The sequence below is a fragment of the Dipodomys ordii genome, unplaced genomic scaffold (assembly GCF_000151885.1).
Source record: "Dipodomys ordii isolate 6190 unplaced genomic scaffold, Dord_2.0 Scaffold135, whole genome shotgun sequence".
Taxonomy (NCBI): Eukaryota; Metazoa; Chordata; class Mammalia; order Rodentia; family Heteromyidae; genus Dipodomys; species Dipodomys ordii.
The window spans coordinates 2,400,818-2,420,486 of NW_012267351.1; the positions used below are offsets into that span (position 1 = coordinate 2,400,818).

A 19,669-nucleotide genomic window follows, 5' to 3' on the forward strand; every position below is an offset into this window, starting at 1 on the left:
GGCCCAGCCCCGGTGCGGGCGGCGGCCGGAAGCGGCGCCCCTACCCCGGCCGCCCTCCCCGCCCCTCCCAGCCTCGCCCCCACTTGTTTGCTGCTGCGATCACGACATTCTCGCCACGGGGCCCAGCCTGGCCAAGGAAGGGCTCCCCCCTTTTAGACGCCCATGCCCCCCCCCAGCATGGTGTCTCCCCCCCACCCTCCCCGGACACCTAGTCCTGTGCCAGGGCGGTCGCTGCTCCCCCTGGCAAGTTGATGATCTATGGAGTTCCCACCCAGGGGGCCAGAGACACAAGGTCACCGAGCTGGCTGGGAGGAGGGGTCCCGGGAAGCCAGCGCCCCCCCCCGCACCCCGGGACAGGGGTGGCAACAGTGTTCTTGAGGTAGTAGGTGTCCCCCCCGCCCTCTCCCCAAACATCCAGGCTCTGTCCCTCCACCCACTAGCCCACATCCAGCCATGCCATCTGGCGCCCTCCATCCCGCCCCAAGCCCAGAGCCCCGGCTGCAGCTGCCTACGGTTCCCTGGGGCCCAGCCCTGCTCCATGGCACCCGGTCCCAGGACTCCTCCCTTACCGGGAAGCCTTCTGGCTTGGCCTCTGGCCTGCCCTGAGGCAGTTTGCAGACCGGGGGCCCCCCCAGGAGCAGCTAGCCCAGCTGGGCCCTCAACCGATCACTTACTTTGTGGCTCTCAGGGCCACACCAGCGCAAGCTTAGGCATTATCATGCCTTTGAACTTGACAGGCACACTTGGGAGCCGACAGGGGCCAGACCCTAGCACTGTCTGAGGTTGGTTGCTTGGTAGAGATTGGGGTTGTTTGAGCCCAGCGAGGAGGCCTGAGGCCCCTCTGGGGCTCGTGTGTACCCAGCCTGACCTCAGGAGGCACCGGGGGAAAGCTGCTTCCTTCCGGCCTCCTGGTCTTCCTGCAGGATGGGGCTGAGGCTGACTGGGCCACTGCCTCCCCTCCTGCCTCCTACTTCCCTGTTCTCCTGTGGTGAACTAGATGAAGCTGGGGGAGGAGAAATGGCAGGGGAGATGGAGCAACTGCCCCCTTCCAGGCGCCTGCCAGCCCACCCTAGCCCAGACTCCAGCACTTGCCCTGTTTGGGTGAAGGCTTGGGTTGGCCTTAGCGTTCAGGGTCAGGAGACTCTGAGGAGAGATTCCCCTATGACCTGGTCAAGAGGGCAGAGGCTGTACAGGTAGGAGCGGGGCCATGAAAGCAGACAGCTTGGAGGCCATGTTTGAAGACCGTGACTTGTTCCCCTAATTGTGCTTAGGGTGATCAGCCCTTGCACCCCATCCTCAGGCCATAGCAGGACTGACGTGTAGAGCACAGACATACATCCCAGGCATCTGTGGGAGTGGGGCCTGCTCTGTTGGGGGGCTGTCACTGTTTCTGTGGGAGTCCAGCAAGCCTAAGTCTTTGCAGGCCTTAAGAGCAGGCAGAAATCTCTAGGCTGTTCCATGACCCCTTCTCAAAGAGTAACTCTGTAGTGACCCTGTGCTAGAGCTGCTCTCTGCTAGTCTGAGACCATGACTTAGAGAAAAAGCAAAGGAACATGAATAGGCGCAGAAGGGAGGAAGTGATGAGGAAGCCAGGCAGGAAGAGGACAGCAGGAACAGGGGCATCCTGGAAGCCAGACTCCAGCCCAGAAAGGATTCAGATCCAGGAAGAGAGTTAGAGGCCCAGTTTCATTCCCAGACTTGGCCAGATCTGTGAGGCAGCTAGCTCTGTGGGGCTCAGCTGCAGCCCTCAGCCAGGCTGCTCTGGACCCATCCTTAGAGGAGGCCAACCCTCAGCACGTAGGGCTGGTGGATGACCTGGAGCCGTGGAAACCTGTTACTATCCTGGACTCTTCCTCCCCGCCGAGGTTCACAGCAGACCTGTGCCTGGGCCTGACACCTGCCTGTGCCTTTCGGACATGTTTCCCCTTCTCCAAGGACAGGATTGGTTCTGGGATCTGTCAGCCAAGAGGGAAATGGGTGGACAGTTGGGCTGTGTGGGCCTCAGGGCATCCTGATGCTTTCCAGGGGAGCAGTGTGAAAGTCCCCAGGCTTCACCGCTGCCCATAGGGTACCAACAGAGAGGTCCCAGGGCCACAGCCACAGCTGCACCCCTTCCCTGGGGCCAGCTCCACCTGCCCCTCTGTACTAGGAAGGTGTGGAGGAGAGCCCCCAGGAGGCTCTGCCCTGCCAGCTCCCCACCCTGGACACTGAAGTCTGCCCAGGTCTTGCCCAGCTCACCCACTGGAGTTGCCTTCCAGCTCACTCACCACACAGCTGGCAAAGGTTGTAGGGGTGTCATATAGAGGCCAGCAGAGAGCTTGAGTTTCTGGCTGAGATGGTTCAGGACAGAACGGACTCCCAGAGTAGATGAGGGTCAGGCTTGAGATAGGTGGGCAGCAGCGGCAGGCAGGGCATAGCTGGAAAGCTGGAGCCAGCTCCTGAAGGACAGAATAATGGCAGCAGGGTTGGTGTGGGCAGGGACCAGGCCCAGGAACTCCAGGGGGCCTAGCACCTGCTGGTACACAGGTAGCTCAGGACCTGGGGGAGAAGGAAGGCCCCTGGGGAAGGGAGAACAGGACGGGATGGGGAGCAGACTGGGTCCAGGTCTAGGTGGTCAGCGTGGTCAGGGGGGAGGCAGTGCTACCCATAGAGCTTGCCTGGTCTGTCCACTTGGAGCAGTCTGATGGCGCAACAGAGCTTGGTAGTCTGAAAACACAGAAGATCAAGGCAGGAGTCAGAATTGTGTGCCCCCCCCCACTTCTGGGGGCTTCTTTGGATGGGGCCAGGGGCATGGGGCTGCCCAGAGGTTTGGTGTTGATAGACACAGGAGGCCTGGAGTTGGGCAGGGACTTAGCATCCAGACTAAGGGAGCACCCTGTCTTGCCCAGAAGCTTGGAACTTCCTCCTGGGGTCTCTGAGGATCTGGCACCCCCCCCCCCCCGATCTCTTCTCTATCTGCTACTACCACGAAGAGCACACACCCGATGCTGCCAGCTCTGGGCTGCACAGCAGTGCTGGGGTATCCGCTCGGTGTTCAAGGGGTCAGGTTTCCCGGGTAACCTGGCCCCAGAGCCCAGCGCAGAGCCTCATAGATGGGTAACCGGACTCCCCGCTCCTTCCCCTTGTGGGCTGTCCTGGAGTTCCTTGTGGCCGGGGGACCTTTAGCCTGAGTGAGGCTAAGATTGGGGGTAGGCCCCTAGGGTAAGGGGTGCCTTGGGAGCATCGGCTGCTGACTGCCCTTGCTCCCAACCTTTCCCTCCAACCCCTCCTGCCTGCCCTTCATTCTTCCTCCCTGCTGTTCAAGTACCAACCTTTGGTGTACAGGGCTGTGGGGGGCTCTGAACCCCTCAGAGATCAGGCAATGGAAAGGCTGAGTGAGGTGGGAGAGTTCCGGAAGGATTCCTAGGCTTGAACACAAGGCTCCTGGTGCTGCCTGCACTTTTATGAAGCCCCAAGACAAAAGCGGAGAGAGGCAGGAGAAACAGCGTGTACCGAAGCTCAGACTTGAGACAAGGAAGGGGAGGTGTAGGTAATGGCAAATAAAGAGGCCAAAAGCCACACTAACAAAGGCCTGGAGCACGCGGGCTGGCAGGCGCTGCTGGCACTTGGCCACAAAGATGTTGTTTATCATTCTGGTTCACTAGTCCCTACCCAGACCAGTGGGGCCAGGTGCTTGACAACCCCAGGGGCGGCTCCACCTGGGCAGCTGCCAGCCAGGGTGCAGCTGGAGGTTCTCAGGGATGGCACACAGCTCCTCCAAGGTGGGCCAGGCCCAGCCTAAGCCTCACACAACACAGGCCATTCATTCAGAGCTCTTCCCTGGTCTGCTGATAGGTTGAGCAACTCCGGGGCTAGTTTCTCAACTTCATCTGCTTATCTGAGGGAGGGTGGGGTGGGAGCCCAAACCCCCACAGCTCCCCCCTCGCCCTCCCCACACCTACACACACACACTCCAGGGCCGGTGGGAGAGCGAGATAATCCAGCGCAGAGTGAGCAAGCAGCCCTGTCTGTGAGGGTGGCGAAGCACAGGCGCCCAGGAGGAGAGTCACAGACGCAGCCCTACTCGGAGGGTGGTAGTGAGTCCAGAGCACCCGATCTTCGAAGACAGGGGGTGACAGGAGGGAGAGGGCCGGCCGGGGCTCAGAACGACCTCCTAAGGGAGGGAAGGGCGCCGTGGGTGGAGGGCTCCGGAGGAGGAGGGGGCTGCGGCGGGCAGACCCAGCGCACAGGATGCCCGGCGATCTGGAACTTGAAAATGACCTTGCCATCTTCCCACCTCAGAGGAGAGGGAGACAGAACCAAGGGGGGGAGGTGGGGGTTGGGATCTGTAACCCCCTGACGAGGGCTTTTCCTCCCCAAGCTTGAGCATCTGGAACCCTGATGGGTCCCCACGTAGCTCGTGCGTGGCGGGCGCGGGAACAGATGGAGAGGGGCCGCCGCCCAGATGGGCGCTCATCTGCGCTCGCTGGCTCAGCCCCAGGGACCGGAGGTGTGCTCGCGGCCGCCCCCTGGTGACGGCCCGCTCTCCCTCCCACCATCCCCCCCCCCCCCCCCCCCGCAGGCGACGTGGTGGACATTTACCAGCGCGAGTTTCTGGCGCTGCGGGACCGGCTGCACGCGGCTGAGCAGGAGAGCCTCAAGCGCTCCAAGGAGCTCAACCTGGTGCTGGACGAGATCAAGAGGGCCGTGTCGGAGAGACAGGCGCTGCGGGACGGGGAGGGCAACCGCACGTGGGGCCGCCTCACCGGTGAGCTGCGGGGGGGTGGGGGGGGTGGGAACTGATGGAGGGGGGGGCGCGCCGCGCCGCTGACCCACCGATCCCTCCCCTCTCCCCGCAGACGACCCCCGGCTGAAGCCGTGGAACGTCTCCCACCGGCACGTGCTGCACCTGCCCACCGTCTTCCACCACCTGCCGCACCTGCTGGCCAAGGAGAGCAGCCTGCAGCCGGCGGTGCGCGTGGGCCAGGGCCGCACCGGAGGTAGGGGCGGGGCGGCGCGGGGTGGGGAGGGCTTGAGGATGGCGGGGGGCTCGCCCCGGGCCTCACCCGCTCCCCCCCTCCCCCTCGCCTGCCCCGCAGTGTCCGTGGTGATGGGCATCCCGAGCGTGCGGCGGGAGGTGCACTCCTACCTGACGGACACGCTGCACTCGCTCATCTCCGAGCTCAACCCGCAGGAGAAGGAGGACTCGGTCATCGTGGTGCTGATCGCCGAGGCAAGCGGTCCAAGGGCGCGCGCGGGGACAGGGCAGGCCCCTAGCACGGAGTAACCCGACGCAGAAAGAAAAAGAAAACGGGCAGCACAGCCTGGGGGGAGAGGGGGAGAGAAGGGAACCAATCAGAAGTGCAATCCTCAGTTTCCTGTTTCATTCACAAATTTATCAAGAGCGAATTAAAAAGAAGACAGAGCCATTAGCGCCCCCTCGTGGAGACGCCGCTTACCGGGTCCCACTCACCCCGCCCGCTACCGGGGCCCCAAAGAGCCGGTCCCCACCCAGCCTCTGGGTCCCGCGGGAGGCTTACTCCCTCCTCATGTGGGGACATCTGAAGCCTGCACCCCACCCTGTTCCAAGCCACTTGGGGGTGGGCAGTTGGGCTAAGAGAAAGTGTTTGGTCTTCCCGCAGACTGACCCACAGTACACGTCGGCAGTAACAGAGAACATCAAGGCCTTGTGAGTACTGGCATCCAGAAAGAGCTGGTGGGAGGAGGGCTCTTGGGGTGTTGGGCAGACTCTTGGGGTGTTGGGCAGACAGGAACTTGCCACCTCCCAGGATGGCTCCTTTCCTCAGTGGGAGGAAGAGGTTTGGTGTGTAGAGCCGGCCAGGCTCTTCTGGAGGCCTACGTTGTTGGTGGACCTGCTTTGTGTGTGTGTGTGTGTGGAAGGGTGTCTGCTTGGTGAGCCTCTAGAAAGGGGTAGAGAGGGTCTGGTTGGCTTGGGGCCTTTCTTTAGATCCTGGAGGCTGCAGCTGCAAGTAAGCCTCCCTGCCTCTTCTCCCCCTCCAAGGTTCCCCACGGAGATCCATTCTGGACTCCTAGAGGTCATCTCCCCTTCCCCCCATTTCTACCCTGACTTCTCCCGCCTCCGAGAGTCCTTTGGGGACCCCAAGGAGAGAGTCAGGTATGTGCATCTCCAACAGTCTGCCCACCTGTGCTGAGAAGCCATTCCCCCCCCCCCCCAGGGTGCTTTGTAACCTGTATGGTCTTGGGAGGGTATGAATGGATGGAAAGAGCCACGAGACTTTGTGGAGGACTGTCAAGCCATTCCCCCCCCCCCCAGGGTGGTGGCACATCCCAACCACTTGGAGGGTCACAGCTCCTGAAGCCCCCGCCCCTGGCCTACAGGTGGAGGACCAAACAGAACCTCGATTACTGCTTCCTCATGATGTATGCGCAGTCCAAAGGCATCTACTACGTGCAGGTCAGCCCCAAGGCTCTGCTCTGCCTGTGCCTGCCCTGGCTGGACCTGAGTAAGAGACCCACACTGAGTTCCTCTCCCTCTCCCCGACTCCTCAGCTGGAGGACGACATCGTAGCCAAGCCCAACTACCTGAGCACCATGAAGAACTTTGCACTGCAGCAGCCCTCGGAGGACTGGATGATCCTGGAGTTCTCCCAGCTGGGCTTCATTGGTAGGCACCCCTACCTGTGCTCAGCTTAGTCCCACCCACACCTGCCCCCTTGGCTGCCATGCTGCCATGCCTACCCCACCCCGACCCTCTGAGTGGGATGTGTGGACTCTGTCTGCCCCCTGGGAGTTTGCCAAGGGGACCTTTCCCATGGCCCCTGAGGGATTATGAGGAAGCAAGTGTGCCCACTCAGAAACCCCCCCCCTCCTTCCATTCCCACCCCAAGGGAAGATGTTCAAATCGCTGGACCTGAGCCTGATTGTGGAGTTCATCCTCATGTTCTATCGGGACAAGCCCATTGACTGGCTCCTGGACCACATTCTGTGGGTGAAGGTCTGCAACCCCGAGAAGGATGCGGTAAGCAGGGGCCACAGGGGAGGCAGGTTCACTCCATGCCAGCCCGGCTCAAGCCCCTTCTCCATGTGTCGGATCAGAAGGCACAGCAGAGGCCCCTGCATGTCCCCAGCTGAGGCTCTGTTCTTGGGGGCTGGGCTGAGTGGAACCCTAAGGTGTGGCCCCCGCTTCACAGAAGCATTGTGACCGGCAGAAAGCCAACCTTCGGATCCGCTTCAAGCCGTCCCTCTTCCAGCACGTGGGCACGCACTCCTCACTGGCAGGCAAGATCCAGAAACTGAAGGTGGGGTGCATCACATGCTCCCAGGGCATCATTTTGGCTGAGCCCAGCTGGGGTGGAACCAAAGAATGGGGTTCATGCTCTGCTCCGCTGTTCCTCCACTGCCCAGGACAAGGACTTTGGGAAGCAAGCCTTGCGGAAGGAGCACGTGAACCCACCAGCCGAGGTGAGCACGAGCCTCAAGACGTACCAGCATTTCACCCTGGAGAAGGCCTATCTGCGGGAGGACTTCTTCTGGGCCTTCACCCCTGCTGCGGGCGACTTCATCCGCTTCCGCTTCTTCCAGCCACTGCGCCTTGAGCGGTCAGTGCTCTGTTGGGGAGGAGGCAGGGTGAAGACCAGGGTACACACCTTGGCACCGATAGATGGACCCGCAGGTTCCCCCTCCCTGACCACCAGGAAATTCTGTAGCTTTACCATTTTCTAAACCCACCATGCCTTAGTTTCCTGACTTGAAAAGGTGGGCTCAAACCTGGCGCTAGGGACTGGGAATGTGGCGTAGTGGTAGAGTGCTTGCCTAGCATGCATGAAACCCTGGGTTCCATTCCTCAGTACCACATACACAAAAAAGCCAGATGTGGCGCAGTGGCTCAAGTGGTAGAGTGCTAGCCTTGAGAGAAAGAAGCTCAGGAACAGTGCCCAGGCCCTGAGTTCAAGCCCCAGAACTGTCAAAAAAGTAAAAAGAAAGAAACCCCCAAAACCAAAACAAAACAAAAACCTGGCACTAGTGGCTTGTGCCTGTAATCCTAGCTAGCTAGGAGGCTGAGATCTGAGGATTATGGTTTGCAGCCAGATCAGGCAGGAAAGTCCATGAGACTGTTGTTGGATATCTCCAATTAACCAACACAAAACTGGAAGTGGAGCTGTAGCTCAAGTGGTAGAGTGCCAGCATTGAGCAAAACAAGCTAAGGGATAGTGCCCAGGTCCCCAGTATTGGAATGTGTGTGTGCACATGCTGGCACACACCCACACGCACACATACACACTCATACAAAACAGCTCCCAGTTGTACCTTACTACCCTGTAAAGACTGCCAGGCACGTCTGAGGGACTCGGTGATGCTGGTCCCCATTGGTCCAGCTCAAGGCCCTGGTTTGCCTTGCACAGTACATCTGCTGGCCATGATGGTTTCAGACAAGCGGCGCCCAGCCCAGCACCCTGGGGCTCATTCTGTGCCCCTGGCCCAGGCCTGGTCTTTTCTCTGCTGGGCCCTGAGCACTGTTCCCCACTCTTGGTGCAGCCGCTCACCAGCCTTCCCGGTGCTCTGCAGGTTCTTCTTCCGCAGCGGGAACATAGAACACCCAGAGGACAAGCTCTTCAACACGTCTGTGGAGGTGCTGCCCTTTGATGTGAGTGTGGTGGGGTGTGGGGTGCTCTGAGGCCTCCCTTCTCCTGGCCACCTGCCCCACCCTCTTGATTTTTGCCCCCAGAACCCTCAATCAGAAAAGGAGGCCCTACAGGAGGGCCGATCGGCCACGCTGCGGTACCCTCGGAGCCCTGATGGTTACCTCCAGATAGGTGAGCGGGGAGCCAGGCTAGGCTGAGCCACACAGGCCGTTTGGGCTAGGTGTCTGTTTTGCCAACTGAAAACCTTTCTCATCTCGCAGGCTCCTTCTACAAGGGGGTAGCAGAAGGCGAGGTGGACCCGGCCTTTGGTCCCCTAGAAGCACTGCGCCTCTCCATCCAGACTGACTCCCCGGTGTGGGTCATTCTGAGCGAGGTGAGGCCGGGCAGGGCGCAGGAAGCAGTCAGTGGGTCCCCGGGTGGGCAGGGCCCTCCCGCACTGACCCTGCGCCTGATTCTTCCAGATCTTCCTGAAAAAGGCTGACTAAGAAGAGGGCTTCCGAGGGTGCTGTGTGGCCAGCTCTTCCGAAGCCCATGTGGCCGACGATGCCGTCGCTGCTGGCCAAGGGCCAGGCGCGTCACCCGGTCTGGAGGGCTGTGCTCACTGCCGAGCTCGGGCAGGCCTGGGGTCCACCGCTGGCCCGGAGGCCCCAGGAGCTGGTGCTGCCCCTGCCCGCCGGGCCGCGGCAGGAGGCAGGCGGTTCCCACACTGTGCCTGAGGGCGGGTCCACTGCCGCCCGAACCCCAACCAACCCGTTCGCACCCCAGCCGGCTGGCTTGAGCCAGGCCGTTTTAGAAGAGCTTTTTCTTGGGCGCCCGCAGTCTCTGGCGCGAACACTGGAATGCATATACTACTTTATGTGCTGTGTTTTTTATTCTTGGATACATTTGATTTTTTTTCACGTAAGTCCACATATACTTCTATAAGAGCGTGACTTGTAATAAAGGGTTAATGAAGTATTGTGGTTCAAATGTCAGTGTTTGGAAATCTAAACAGGTACCTCCCGGGTTGCTGCCTCTGCGCATGCTCTATCCCCAAGAGGTCTCTAAACCAAAGGTGGTAGGGTGGAGAGGCCCCAGTGCTGGGGAAATCCACTCAGTCCCAGTTGGGCAGTGTTCATGACCTTGACCTCTATAGGCCATGCCAAGGACACAGTGGTTTCTCTGTGTGTGCACCAGCAGTCCCAGAACAGCACAGTTCACCCTCACCCCTTCATTGTAGGAGGGAGCCAGTTACCCAGTCATTCAAGGGTCAGTAACTCAGAATCCAGATCTAGGTGCGCAAAGTTGTTCTCAACCTATAGAAGTCCTCTCCCTGAGTACGCCCCTTCTCTATCATGGGCTGGCATCAACCTACTCCAACTGCCTTTGGGGACAGCCTTCCCTTCATCCACAAATCAAAGGTATTCTCAAACCTTGTCTCTCCCCCACTCCCCTTCATGGTTGTCTGTTCTCAAGGCCCTGCTCATCTCCTCCCTGGTTTAAAGACACCTAATATGGCCATCTTCCTTAAAACAAGCCATCTCCACTCATCCCAGGGCCTTTGCACACATCCTTGTTCTCGCTTGGAAAGCTTTGTCCTTTTGTTAACTAGACTAAGTCTATTTTGGAGATATTTTTGGTCCTCTCAAAGGACCTTTACTATGAGAACCTATATTTGATTACATTCCTGACTATGCCCACTGCTCTTCCAGCCCTATAGGGGTGCCCCAGACACCTGTGTGCTATATATACATATATATATATACACACACACACACATACATACATATATAGTCATTATATATTATATATTACATTATGTCTTTTGACTGTGCATCACATGCTGTTGAGTATCCAGGAAGGAGCCAGAAGGTCAGGGTTATGTGAATGGAGTCTACCTTCAAGGTTATGTGAATGGAGTCTACCTTAGTCACTTTCCATGGTACCTGTGGTGTTGTATGAAAATGAACAGTCTCCAGTATGCAGACTGGGTGGACATCTATATTTTTTTCTTTCTTTTTTTTTTGTTGGTCGTGGGGCTTGAACTCTGGGTCTGGGTGCTGTCCCTCAGCTCTCCAGCTCAAGGTGAATGCTCTACCACTTGAGCCACAGCTCCACTTCTGGTTTTCTGGTGGTTCATTAAAGATAACAGCCTCATGGACTTTCCTACCTGGGCTGGCTTTGAACCATGATCCTCAGATCTCAACCTCCTGAATAGCTAGGATGATACTTGTGAGCCACCGGCGCCTGGCTATTTTTTTGTGTGAGGTGTTCTCGGTATGTGGCCTAAGCTAATTTTGAGCTTAACAATCCTCTAGAGTCTTAGAGTTGAAGATGTGCACTACTTTGCTAACCTACCTGTACCGGGGGCTGGGAAGGTGGCTCAGTGGTAGAGCGCTTGCCTTGCATGCCTGAGGCCCTGGGTTCGATTCTTCAGCACGACATAAACAGAAAAAAGCCGGAAGTGGCGCTGTGGCTCAAGTGGGTAGAGCGCTAGCTTTGAGCTGAAGAGCTGAGGGACAGTGCCCAGGCCCAGAGTTCAGGCCCCACAACTGGCAAAAAAAAAAAGAACTGATCTGACAGTGGACTAGAGTAGCCCGAGATCAGGAGATGGGAGTCCTGAGAGGAGGGGGACAGCTGAGCTCAAGAGAGAGGGAGGGGTGTTAGTCAATCCTGGGAATGACTGGGGGGCGGTCCTGCGGGGCCAGAGGTCAGACCCCGCCCCCTCAGGGCCCCGCCCACGCCGGCCTCCGTGGGGAGACGGGCCCCTCCAACCCACCTAGGCCGCGCTGCGCAATCCCCTCCGACCCACAGAACGAGGCTAGGGCCAGTCGCGGGAACTTTAATTTGAGACGGTGATGCGGAGGTGGGTGCCCTTCCTTTGTGCTCCCGTTCTTCTCGGCCTTGCCGTGTATCTCAGGCTATCGGCCACAGCTCCCGGAGTCGTGTGAGGAGCGCAGCACGCAGCGCCACGGGGAGGAAATGGACCAGCAGGCCCAGCGCAGCCATCGCCACAAGCAGCCAGAGCGCGCGCGCGCTTGCGTACAGCGGGGCCAACCTGCCGGTGCTCCGAGGTGGGCGGAGTCAGTTTGTGGCTCCGCCTCCAGGACACGCCTCCTTTGAGCTAGACCCGCCCTCCCTAGCCAACCACTGGGGACCCCGGCCACGGGAGCCCCGCCCACGAGCGAGCCTTCCCCAGCCTCGTCTGGCGGGAAATCTCGCGCAGGTTCTCACCTGAGCTGCGGTGAGCGCGCGTAGCCCTGGAAGTAGCGGAGACGCATGAACAGGTAGACCACACCGCACAGGGCCGCAGCGCCTGCAGAAGAGCAGGCCGGGCAGGGCAGGGTGAGCACCATGGTCTGGGGACGCGACGAGGCCCAATGCTTGCCTCCCGGTCCTGTCCCCCAGACCTTCATGGAAGAAGATGCCGGCGACCCAGAGCATGGCGAGGAACAGCGGGAAGTACTCGCTGCAGTTCACCCTGCGATGGAGGCAGGCGGGGTCCGCGATGAGGGCTGATCCTTGGATCCTGACCGGTCCCTGTCCCCTCGCACCCCCCCCCCTCCGCACCCTCCCGCCGCGCCTCACTGGGCTCGAAAGACACGTTCAAACTCCGGGGGGCCGGTGGTGAGGGGCGGCGACACGTGGAAGGCCCGGCGCGCAGAGATCACCTGCAGAGAGAAGTAGGCTGGGGGGGCGGGGGGGGGGAGCGGAGGAAGGCAGAGATGTGGAGTCAGGTGTAGATCCTCTGCAGGGATCATCCTCCCATCCGGCCCCTTCACTTCTCCACGTGGAAAGCCTCTCCTCTGCCTCCAGAGAGCGGGAGGGAGTTACTTGCTTCGCTGCGCCCCAGTTAAGTATGGGGGAGGGTGATGCATAACACAGGTTGGAGGGAGCCACCACAAGGGACTTTGTTGCTAAACCATTTGACTTGCAAAACACAGGCAAATGGCTAGCTCCCACTCTAAGCATGGACATCATTGCGTCTTTTAGTCCCTGGGTAGGTAGTGAGTGCCACAGAGGCAGAATTGGTTGAAGGCAGCATTCACCCTATAGCTACCGAAATCCCTGGTGCTTGCTGGGGCAGCTTGGAGGTCGATGGCCAGCCACGCCTAGCCCCTTCCAGCCTGCTCAACCCTTTGCAAGCTCCCTCCCCAAGCTGTGCCTTCTCCTTGCCCCACACACTGGAGCAATGGAATTTTTGGCCATGGGATTGGTTCTTTACAGCCCACCAAGAAGGGCACCTCTTTGAGGTCTAGGGGGCAAAGGTCCCCACTCTGCCCAGATCCACAGGTTCCCAATGTGACTTTGAAAGCAGAGCCAGGGAATAGAGTTCCCCACCAGGATCAGCTGTCCCGCCATTGTTCATCCCAAAGGCTCCGGGTGCCAGGTCAGACAGCTCCACATATCTGCTACCACACTTAAGTCCTAGAGAGCCCGGGCCCCTCCTCCAAGCTTCTTAGGCTGGCCACCTAGCCACCAGTCCCCAGCCCCAAGGCAGGTAACTGGCAAAACTGCCTACAGTTTCCACCCCTTATGGGTTTCCTCTTTACCACCCCAGGAAAGTTTGTATCTGAGTTGGGATTCAGGTCCTTTGTTAGCTAAGTCTCCAGGGGCCCTGGAAGAGCTCGAACCTTGGTGCTGGGAGGCTGGGCTGAAGGCTCCAGTCTTTGCTAGCACTTTCCCAGGACACCTCCCAGACAGGAGCCAGCCTACCTTGTAGCAGGACTCCCAGGAGGGTGACAGCAGCCAGGAGAGCCACCTCGTCCTTCATGTTGCAGGCAGTGGCAGGGCTAGCTGCAAACTTCTTATCAGCCTGTCTGTTGCTCAGAGGCCAGTTAAGGAGAGGAAGAGCCTCAGTGCTCCCCACCCTTCCCAGTGAAAGGGGTGTGGGTGTGTGTGTCTATGCTCAAGAGGCAGGGAGCCCAGCCAAACTGGGAGGGCGGAAACCAGGGCTGAGGACAGCCTGGCCACTTCCCCAGGTTGTTCTAGTTTTGTGCCACAGAGCCAAAGCTAGCAGCCAGACCCTTATCAGCTTTGGCGTGATGCCAGCTACCATGTCCTCCTAGTGTCCCCCAGGCCCTGCACCCCTTAGGCAGCCTTCAAGACTTCCCTCTCATCCAAGATCTTCTCAGCCCTGACTCCCCCACCCCACTTATCTGTTCCTCTGCTCCCAACCAGGGCCATTCAGTAACCCAGCTCTCTACTTGCTTCCTCCAGGCAACCTGGGTCTCACTAGGCTGAGGCTCCTGGGCTCCATGCACAAAGTCCATACAGGGGGTACCTGTCCCAAGGCTTGGCGGGTAGGGTGGGTCATTGCATATGGGATGACTGAAGCCATCTCTCTTATTTCTGCTTCCCTTTCACAATCCTTCTCACTTAGACACGATGGTCTGGACAGGTCCCTCCCAAGCCTGGAATTTGGCCACATGAGACCAAACTGTGAGCCAAGTCTGACTTGAGATGGAAAGCTGCAGTTCTGGAAAGTTCATTAGCAGTTTGGGGAAAGGAAGCTTTAGAGTAGGAGGGTGACTTACTAGGGCACCCGAGCACCGGATTATGGATCCCACCTTGCCTTGCACACTCCCCTGAGCCATTAAGCCTTTCTGGTTTTCTGAAGTAGTTCTTCTCCTTTGGGCCCCAGCTGGTTTGAGGTGGGTTTGGTTAGCCAGTGGTGGCAAAGTCCAGGCAGGAGGCAGTGGAGGCCATCAGCAAGCGTACACATGCTGTGGAACAGGACAAAACAACTGCTACTTCACTAGGTCCTGGGCCACCAGGATGCCCTGTTCCCCTACTCTGCCAGGTCACATTAGGCAGAGTTGTAAGCCCCTCGGGAGTTCTACTCTGACCATGCAGCAAGCCTCCTTTCCTGTTGTCCCAAGCGCACCTTCCAGCTCCAGAGCTTTGCCTTTTGTTCTTTGTTGTCCCCAGGAAAGCAGATGATCTACAGCTGGGGATCCATGTAAGCTCCTCAAGTACAGAGGCTAGTCCTTATGCCCATCTGAACTGCCATTAGCAATTGCACTCAGTGGTAGAGGAAAGACAGAGAATCCAGGACACACATAGGATGCCAGAGAGCCATGTTGGCCCCATGAGGCACCAGCAGGATGTATCGAACCATGTGTTTGGTTGTAGAATGACCAGTAGGATACAATGAATGAATCTGGCTGCTCTTCTGCGGGCCTGCAGGCACATCTGGGCATCTGGACAAGTCTGGGCCTCCTCCCAACAATCTCTCATGACCTCCCAGGCCTCTTATCCTCCCATCTAAGTTTACTCCCTCTGCTCTGGTGACAGGAAGTTGAGGCCTGACATCAGCAGCTTGTGAGGAAGTCCCTGGGCAGATGACCAAGACTAGATTCTGGTCTCTTGCCCCTGGATCCCTCCCTAGGCCCTATCAGGGCTAAGACATGCTCAGGCTGGCAGAAGGGCCAGCCCCAAGTCCTCCAGACCACTCTCCTCTCACCTTCCATCCTCCTGTCCAGCCCTAGAACATCACAGGTGGAAGTGACAGGTCCTGCAGTACAAGTCTTCAGTTTTTTCAGCACTTACATAGCCTGAGGAAACTTTCTGGATACTGAGCTCAAGGACCTCTGGGAAATGAACAAAAATCACAATGTAAGTAGCAGTACATAAACCTCCAGCCTTAAAACATATATATTATACACATATGTATTCACACATAAAAGCACTGATCCTCACACAGTACAGATGTGAGCCATCAGTGCCTAGCTTACATTTTCATAGTAAGAGGAAGGTGAGCTGGGCGCTGGTGTCTCCAGCCTGTAATCCTAGATACTCAGGAGGCTGAGATCTCAGGATCAAGGTTTGAAGCCAGCCCAGGCAGGAAAGTCTGTGAGACCTTTCTTTTTTCTTTTTGGTCGGTCATGGGGCTTGAACTTTGGACCTGGATACTGTCCCTGAGCTCTTCAGTTCAGGGCTAGCACTCTACCACTTGAGCCCCAACACCACTTCCAGCTTTCTGGTGGTTAATTGGAGATAAAGGGTCTCACAGACTTTCCTGCCTGGGCTGGCTTTGAACTGCAATCCTCAGATCTCAGCCTCCTGAGTAGCTAGGATTATAGGCAAGTGCCACCAGTGCCTGGCTATGAGACTCTTATCTACAATTAACCACAAAAATTAACAAAAACAAAAAAACCCACAAAAAACAGAAGTCGAGCTGAGGCTCAAGTGGTAGAGTGCTAGCTTTGAGCACAAAAGCTCAGGGACAGCACCCAGGTCGAGTTCAAGGCCCAGGCCCAGTAAAAAATAAAAACTAAATTAAATAAAAATATGACTCTAATTGTGCAAACCAGGAGATTAGTACTTGCCCAATGTCATTAAGCCATTGTATATATCTTATTTAAGTTTCAACATGTATGTGTCCCACTGAAGCAGTACAAAGACTCTAAGAGGCAGCTTTAAGAGTGCCATGCACAAAAGACCACATATTGTATAATTCCACTTATAAGAAATGGCAAGAGAACACAAAGCTATAATAGAGAACTTATCAGTGATCACCTAGGGCTGAGGACGTAAAGCAGCTTATTGGGGCGATAAGGAGGTTTTAAAAGTGGCTTGTGTGGGTGTTTTCACAGTTTGGTAAATTTACTGAAAATTACTAAATTATATACTTAAATTGGGCAAATTTCATGGTCTACAAATTATACTTCACTAAAACTTTTTTTTTTAAGAAAAGGACAAAAAGGGAGGGGAAAAAGGGTACAAAGAATGTTTGTACACCTTTCATCCATCTCTAAATGCCACCGTTTCTTTTCTTTCATTTGGGTTGTGTTGAGGGCCAAATCTAGGGTCTCCTGCTCTTGCTAGGTAAGGGCTCTCTACCACTCAGCTACATTTCCAGTCCCCACATCTTATATAACAATAATACAATGATCAAAGCCAGTACATTCACAATGATACAAGATTGTTAACCAATCTAGGGATAATTAGTTTCTCAGCACAGTAACAAAATACTTGAGGCAGGATTAATTCATTGAGAAAAGAGATTTATTTAACAGTTTTTTTGTGTGTGTATGTGTGTGTGTGTGTGTGTAAGTGTGCGTGCACACTGGTACTCAGGGTCTTGGACTCTCACTGATCTTTTTTTCGCTCAGGTCTGACATTCTACTACTTGAACAAAGCCTCCAGTTTGGCACTGTTGATGAATGGAAGAAAAAAAAATCTTTCAGACTTTTCTGCCCTGGCTGGCTTTAAATACAACCTTTAGATCTCAGCCTCCTGAGTTGCAAAGATTACAGGAGTGAGTCACCAGCTCCTAGCTAGCTCACAGTCTGGGAGACTGGCACTGGCCCAGCTGCAGAGCAGGAGCACATGTGTATGTCTGCATGTGTGGCCTCTACTTTTCCTTGTAAAGCCACCAATCATTATCCTCCATACTAATGGGAAAATCTAATCAGTCATTTTCCAAAGCCCCCACCTCTAGACACCATAATGCCTTAATCAGACAAAGCTTAATCTGGTAATTAAGTTTCTACCCTCTTAAGTTAACACCATTAATATAGACTTTAGGGATCAGCCATGCATAAGGTTGGGTGTGCGGGACAAAGTATATGCAAACCATAGCATAGCTCTTATTCAAATTTCCATAATTTTTCCATGGTGTCTCTTTTTTGGTCCAGGAGCTGCCTTTGTAGTTAGCTGTCATGTATCCTTAATCTATTCTGAAGACAGCTTAGTTTGTCTTTATCTTTCAAAAATTTTACATGGTTTTTGTTTTTGTCAGTCACGGGCCTTGGCGCTGTCCTTGAGTTTTTTCTACTCAAGGTTAATGCTCTACCACTTTGAACCACAATGCCACTTGCAGTTTTCTGGTGGTTAATTGGAGATAAAGAGTCTCATGGACTTTTCTGCCCATGGCTTCAAACCTCTATCCTTAGATCTCAGCTTTCTGAGTAGTTATGATTACAGGAGTGCCTGGCTTGTTTACTATTTTTATTTCTATTAGTATTGTATGTTGCAATCATTGTGTTTTTGTAAAATATTAAAACAACTTTCTATTCCAGGCACAACTGCTACTTGGTCATGGTATACAATCCTTTGCATGTCAGCAGATTGGGTTTGCTAGTCCTTACTAGGATTTTTTTTTCCCTTCTTATATTATAGCCCAGCTGACCTTAAACTTGAGAGCTTCTGCCTCAGCCTCCCCTGTGATAGGATTGCATGCATTTACTACCACACTCCATTCATTATTACATTAGTTAACATTTTTTTTTAACATTTTTCTTTAAGGCAAATTTCACCTCACCACCATTAAGATAAAGCCAGTATTATTTGCCATAGATAAAAAAACAGTAGAATTAAATCCTGGCTATTTTTATTCATTGTGGAATTAAAGTAATAATTTCATTTCATTGTTACAGTTCTTGTTAAAGTACAGAAGGGTAGGGGCTGGGAAGGTGGCTCAGTGGTAGAGCGCTTGCCTTGCATGCCTGAGGCCCTGGGTTCAATTCCTCAGCACCACATAAGCAAAAAAAAAAAAAAAGCTGGAAGTAGCGCTGTGGCTCAAGTGGTAGAGCGCTAGCCTTGAGCTGAAGAGCTGAGGGACAGCGCCCAGGCCCAGAGTTCAGGCCCACGACTGGACCCAAAAGAAAAAGTACAAAAGGGCCAATTCATGCTTCAATAAGTAATGGGACTGTCAGGCACCAGTAGGACTGTCCTCGTGTCTATAATACCAGCTACTCAGGAGATGATCTGAGGATCTGAGGTGATCTGAAGATCACCAGCTCACACAGGAAAGTACTTAATACTCTTGTCATCTAACTAACCACCAAAAAAACAGAAGTGGATGTGTGGCTCAAGTAGCATGCTAGTCTTGAACAAAAAAGGCTCAAGGACAGAGCCCAGGCCATGAGTTCAAGCTCTAGAAGTGTGTAGGAGTGTGTGTGTGTGTGGTATGTGTGTGTGTGTGTGTGGTGTGTGTATGTGTGTGGTGTGTGTGTGTGTGTAATGGGATAGAAGGTGTAGCTCAGTGATAGACTACTTACTTAGCATGCTTGAGGCTTTGGGTTTGAACCCTAGTACCTGGAGGAAAAAAGGAGGGAAGGATGGAGGCTGGCTGGCTGAAAGATTTATTGAGACATCAACTATATAAATATTCATGCATTCAGAGTAATTAATACTTCACTGCCAGGTCTGAGGGGTTGCTAAAGGGTTCATTCTTTTAAAGAAGGGTTGGGGGCAGGGAATAAACATTTATCCTGCTTTACTTGAATTGTGTATCAAGGCAACTAAATAAAAGATGAGGGGACTTTTTATCTTCTTAGGATAGAGCTCTAACACTTGAGCCACAGTGCCAATTCCAGCCTTTTCTGTTTATGTGGTATTCCCCAATACCACAGGGCTTCATGCATGCTAGGCAAGCACTCTACCACTAAGCTACATTCCCAGCCCTAAACTTATATTTAAAAAAAGCACAGAGCCAGTGGTTCATGTCTGTAATCCTAGCTACTCATGAGGCTGAGATCTGAGGATCGCAGTTCAAATCCAGCCCAGGCAGGAAAGTTTGTGAGACTCTGTGAAAGTCTGTGAGAGCTCAGGAACAGTGGCCAGGTCCAGAGTTCAAGCCCCAAGACCAGGAAAAAAAACCACACACAGAGGCAAATCCAGAACTGAGTCTATTATAGAGGACATTTGGAGGCAGCAAGAACAACAAACATGCTGTTTATTTATTTTTGTCTGTCGTGAGGCGCTGTCCCTTAGCTCTTCAGCTCATGGCAAGTGCTCTACCATTTGAGCCACAGCACCACTTCCGACTTTTTTCTTTTTGCTTATATGGTGCTGAGGAATGGAACCCAGGGCCTCAGGCATGCAAGGCAATGAGCCACCTTCCCAGCCTTAAAGGTGTAAATTCTGGGGCTGTTTTGCAGCTGAGGATCAGAAATGGGAAGTTTGTGTCTAAGGTGACAGAGAAGGGAACCCATGGTCCAGGGTCTTCCCTGAGCTGGGGCTGGGTCTGCCAAGTTTGATGATGTGTACATTTGGCATTTTACAAGTTGTTTGGCATGTTTTATGAGTGAGGCATAGGCCAGCTGTGGTAGTAGTGTGGTGGTGGTGGTGATTCACCT

At 55.0% G+C, this 19,669-nt stretch overlaps 3 protein-coding genes across 3 annotated transcripts in view; 1 reads left to right on the forward strand and 2 right to left on the reverse strand.

Moving 5' to 3' along the window:
- The window catches only part of LOC105996704, a 19,996-nt gene extending 16,365 nt beyond the window's left edge, over positions 1-3,631 (reverse strand). Inside the window, exons 1-3 of the mRNA XM_013030885.1 lie at positions 3,312-3,631; positions 2,658-2,706; positions 2,268-2,438 (exon numbers count right to left, since the gene is read on the reverse strand). Of these exons, the coding sequence (XP_012886339.1) occupies positions 2,268-2,438; positions 2,658-2,706; positions 3,312-3,631 (540 nt within the window). The remainder of the gene's footprint in view (positions 1-2,267; positions 2,439-2,657; positions 2,707-3,311) is intronic.
- A 923-nt stretch (positions 3,632-4,554) lies between these two features.
- Mgat4b (mannosyl (alpha-1,3-)-glycoprotein beta-1,4-N-acetylglucosaminyltransferase, isozyme B) lies at positions 4,555-9,558 on the forward strand (the record flags this gene model as incomplete). The annotated part of the gene is made up of 14 exons (XM_013030886.1): positions 4,555-4,747; positions 4,839-4,979; positions 5,079-5,212; positions 5,622-5,668; positions 6,002-6,115; positions 6,340-6,415; positions 6,511-6,625; positions 6,849-6,979; positions 7,152-7,259; positions 7,366-7,559; positions 8,527-8,605; positions 8,687-8,774; positions 8,864-8,976; positions 9,065-9,558. Coding segments are annotated over 14 exons (1,557 nt in total), but the record flags the coding sequence as incomplete, so codon positions are not given.
- Positions 9,559-11,388: 1,830 nt separating this feature from the next.
- Positions 11,389-13,414, reverse strand: Ltc4s (leukotriene C4 synthase). Its single transcript, XM_013030926.1, has 5 exons — positions 13,299-13,414; positions 12,171-12,270; positions 11,993-12,063; positions 11,817-11,898; positions 11,389-11,640 (listed from the first exon to the last, which is right to left on the reverse strand). The coding sequence occupies exons 1-5, from the start codon at positions 13,354-13,356 to the stop codon at positions 11,499-11,501; spliced, it is 453 nt and encodes a 150-aa protein (XP_012886380.1). The 5' UTR covers positions 13,357-13,414; the 3' UTR covers positions 11,389-11,498.
- Positions 13,415-19,669: the final 6,255 nt, after the last annotated feature.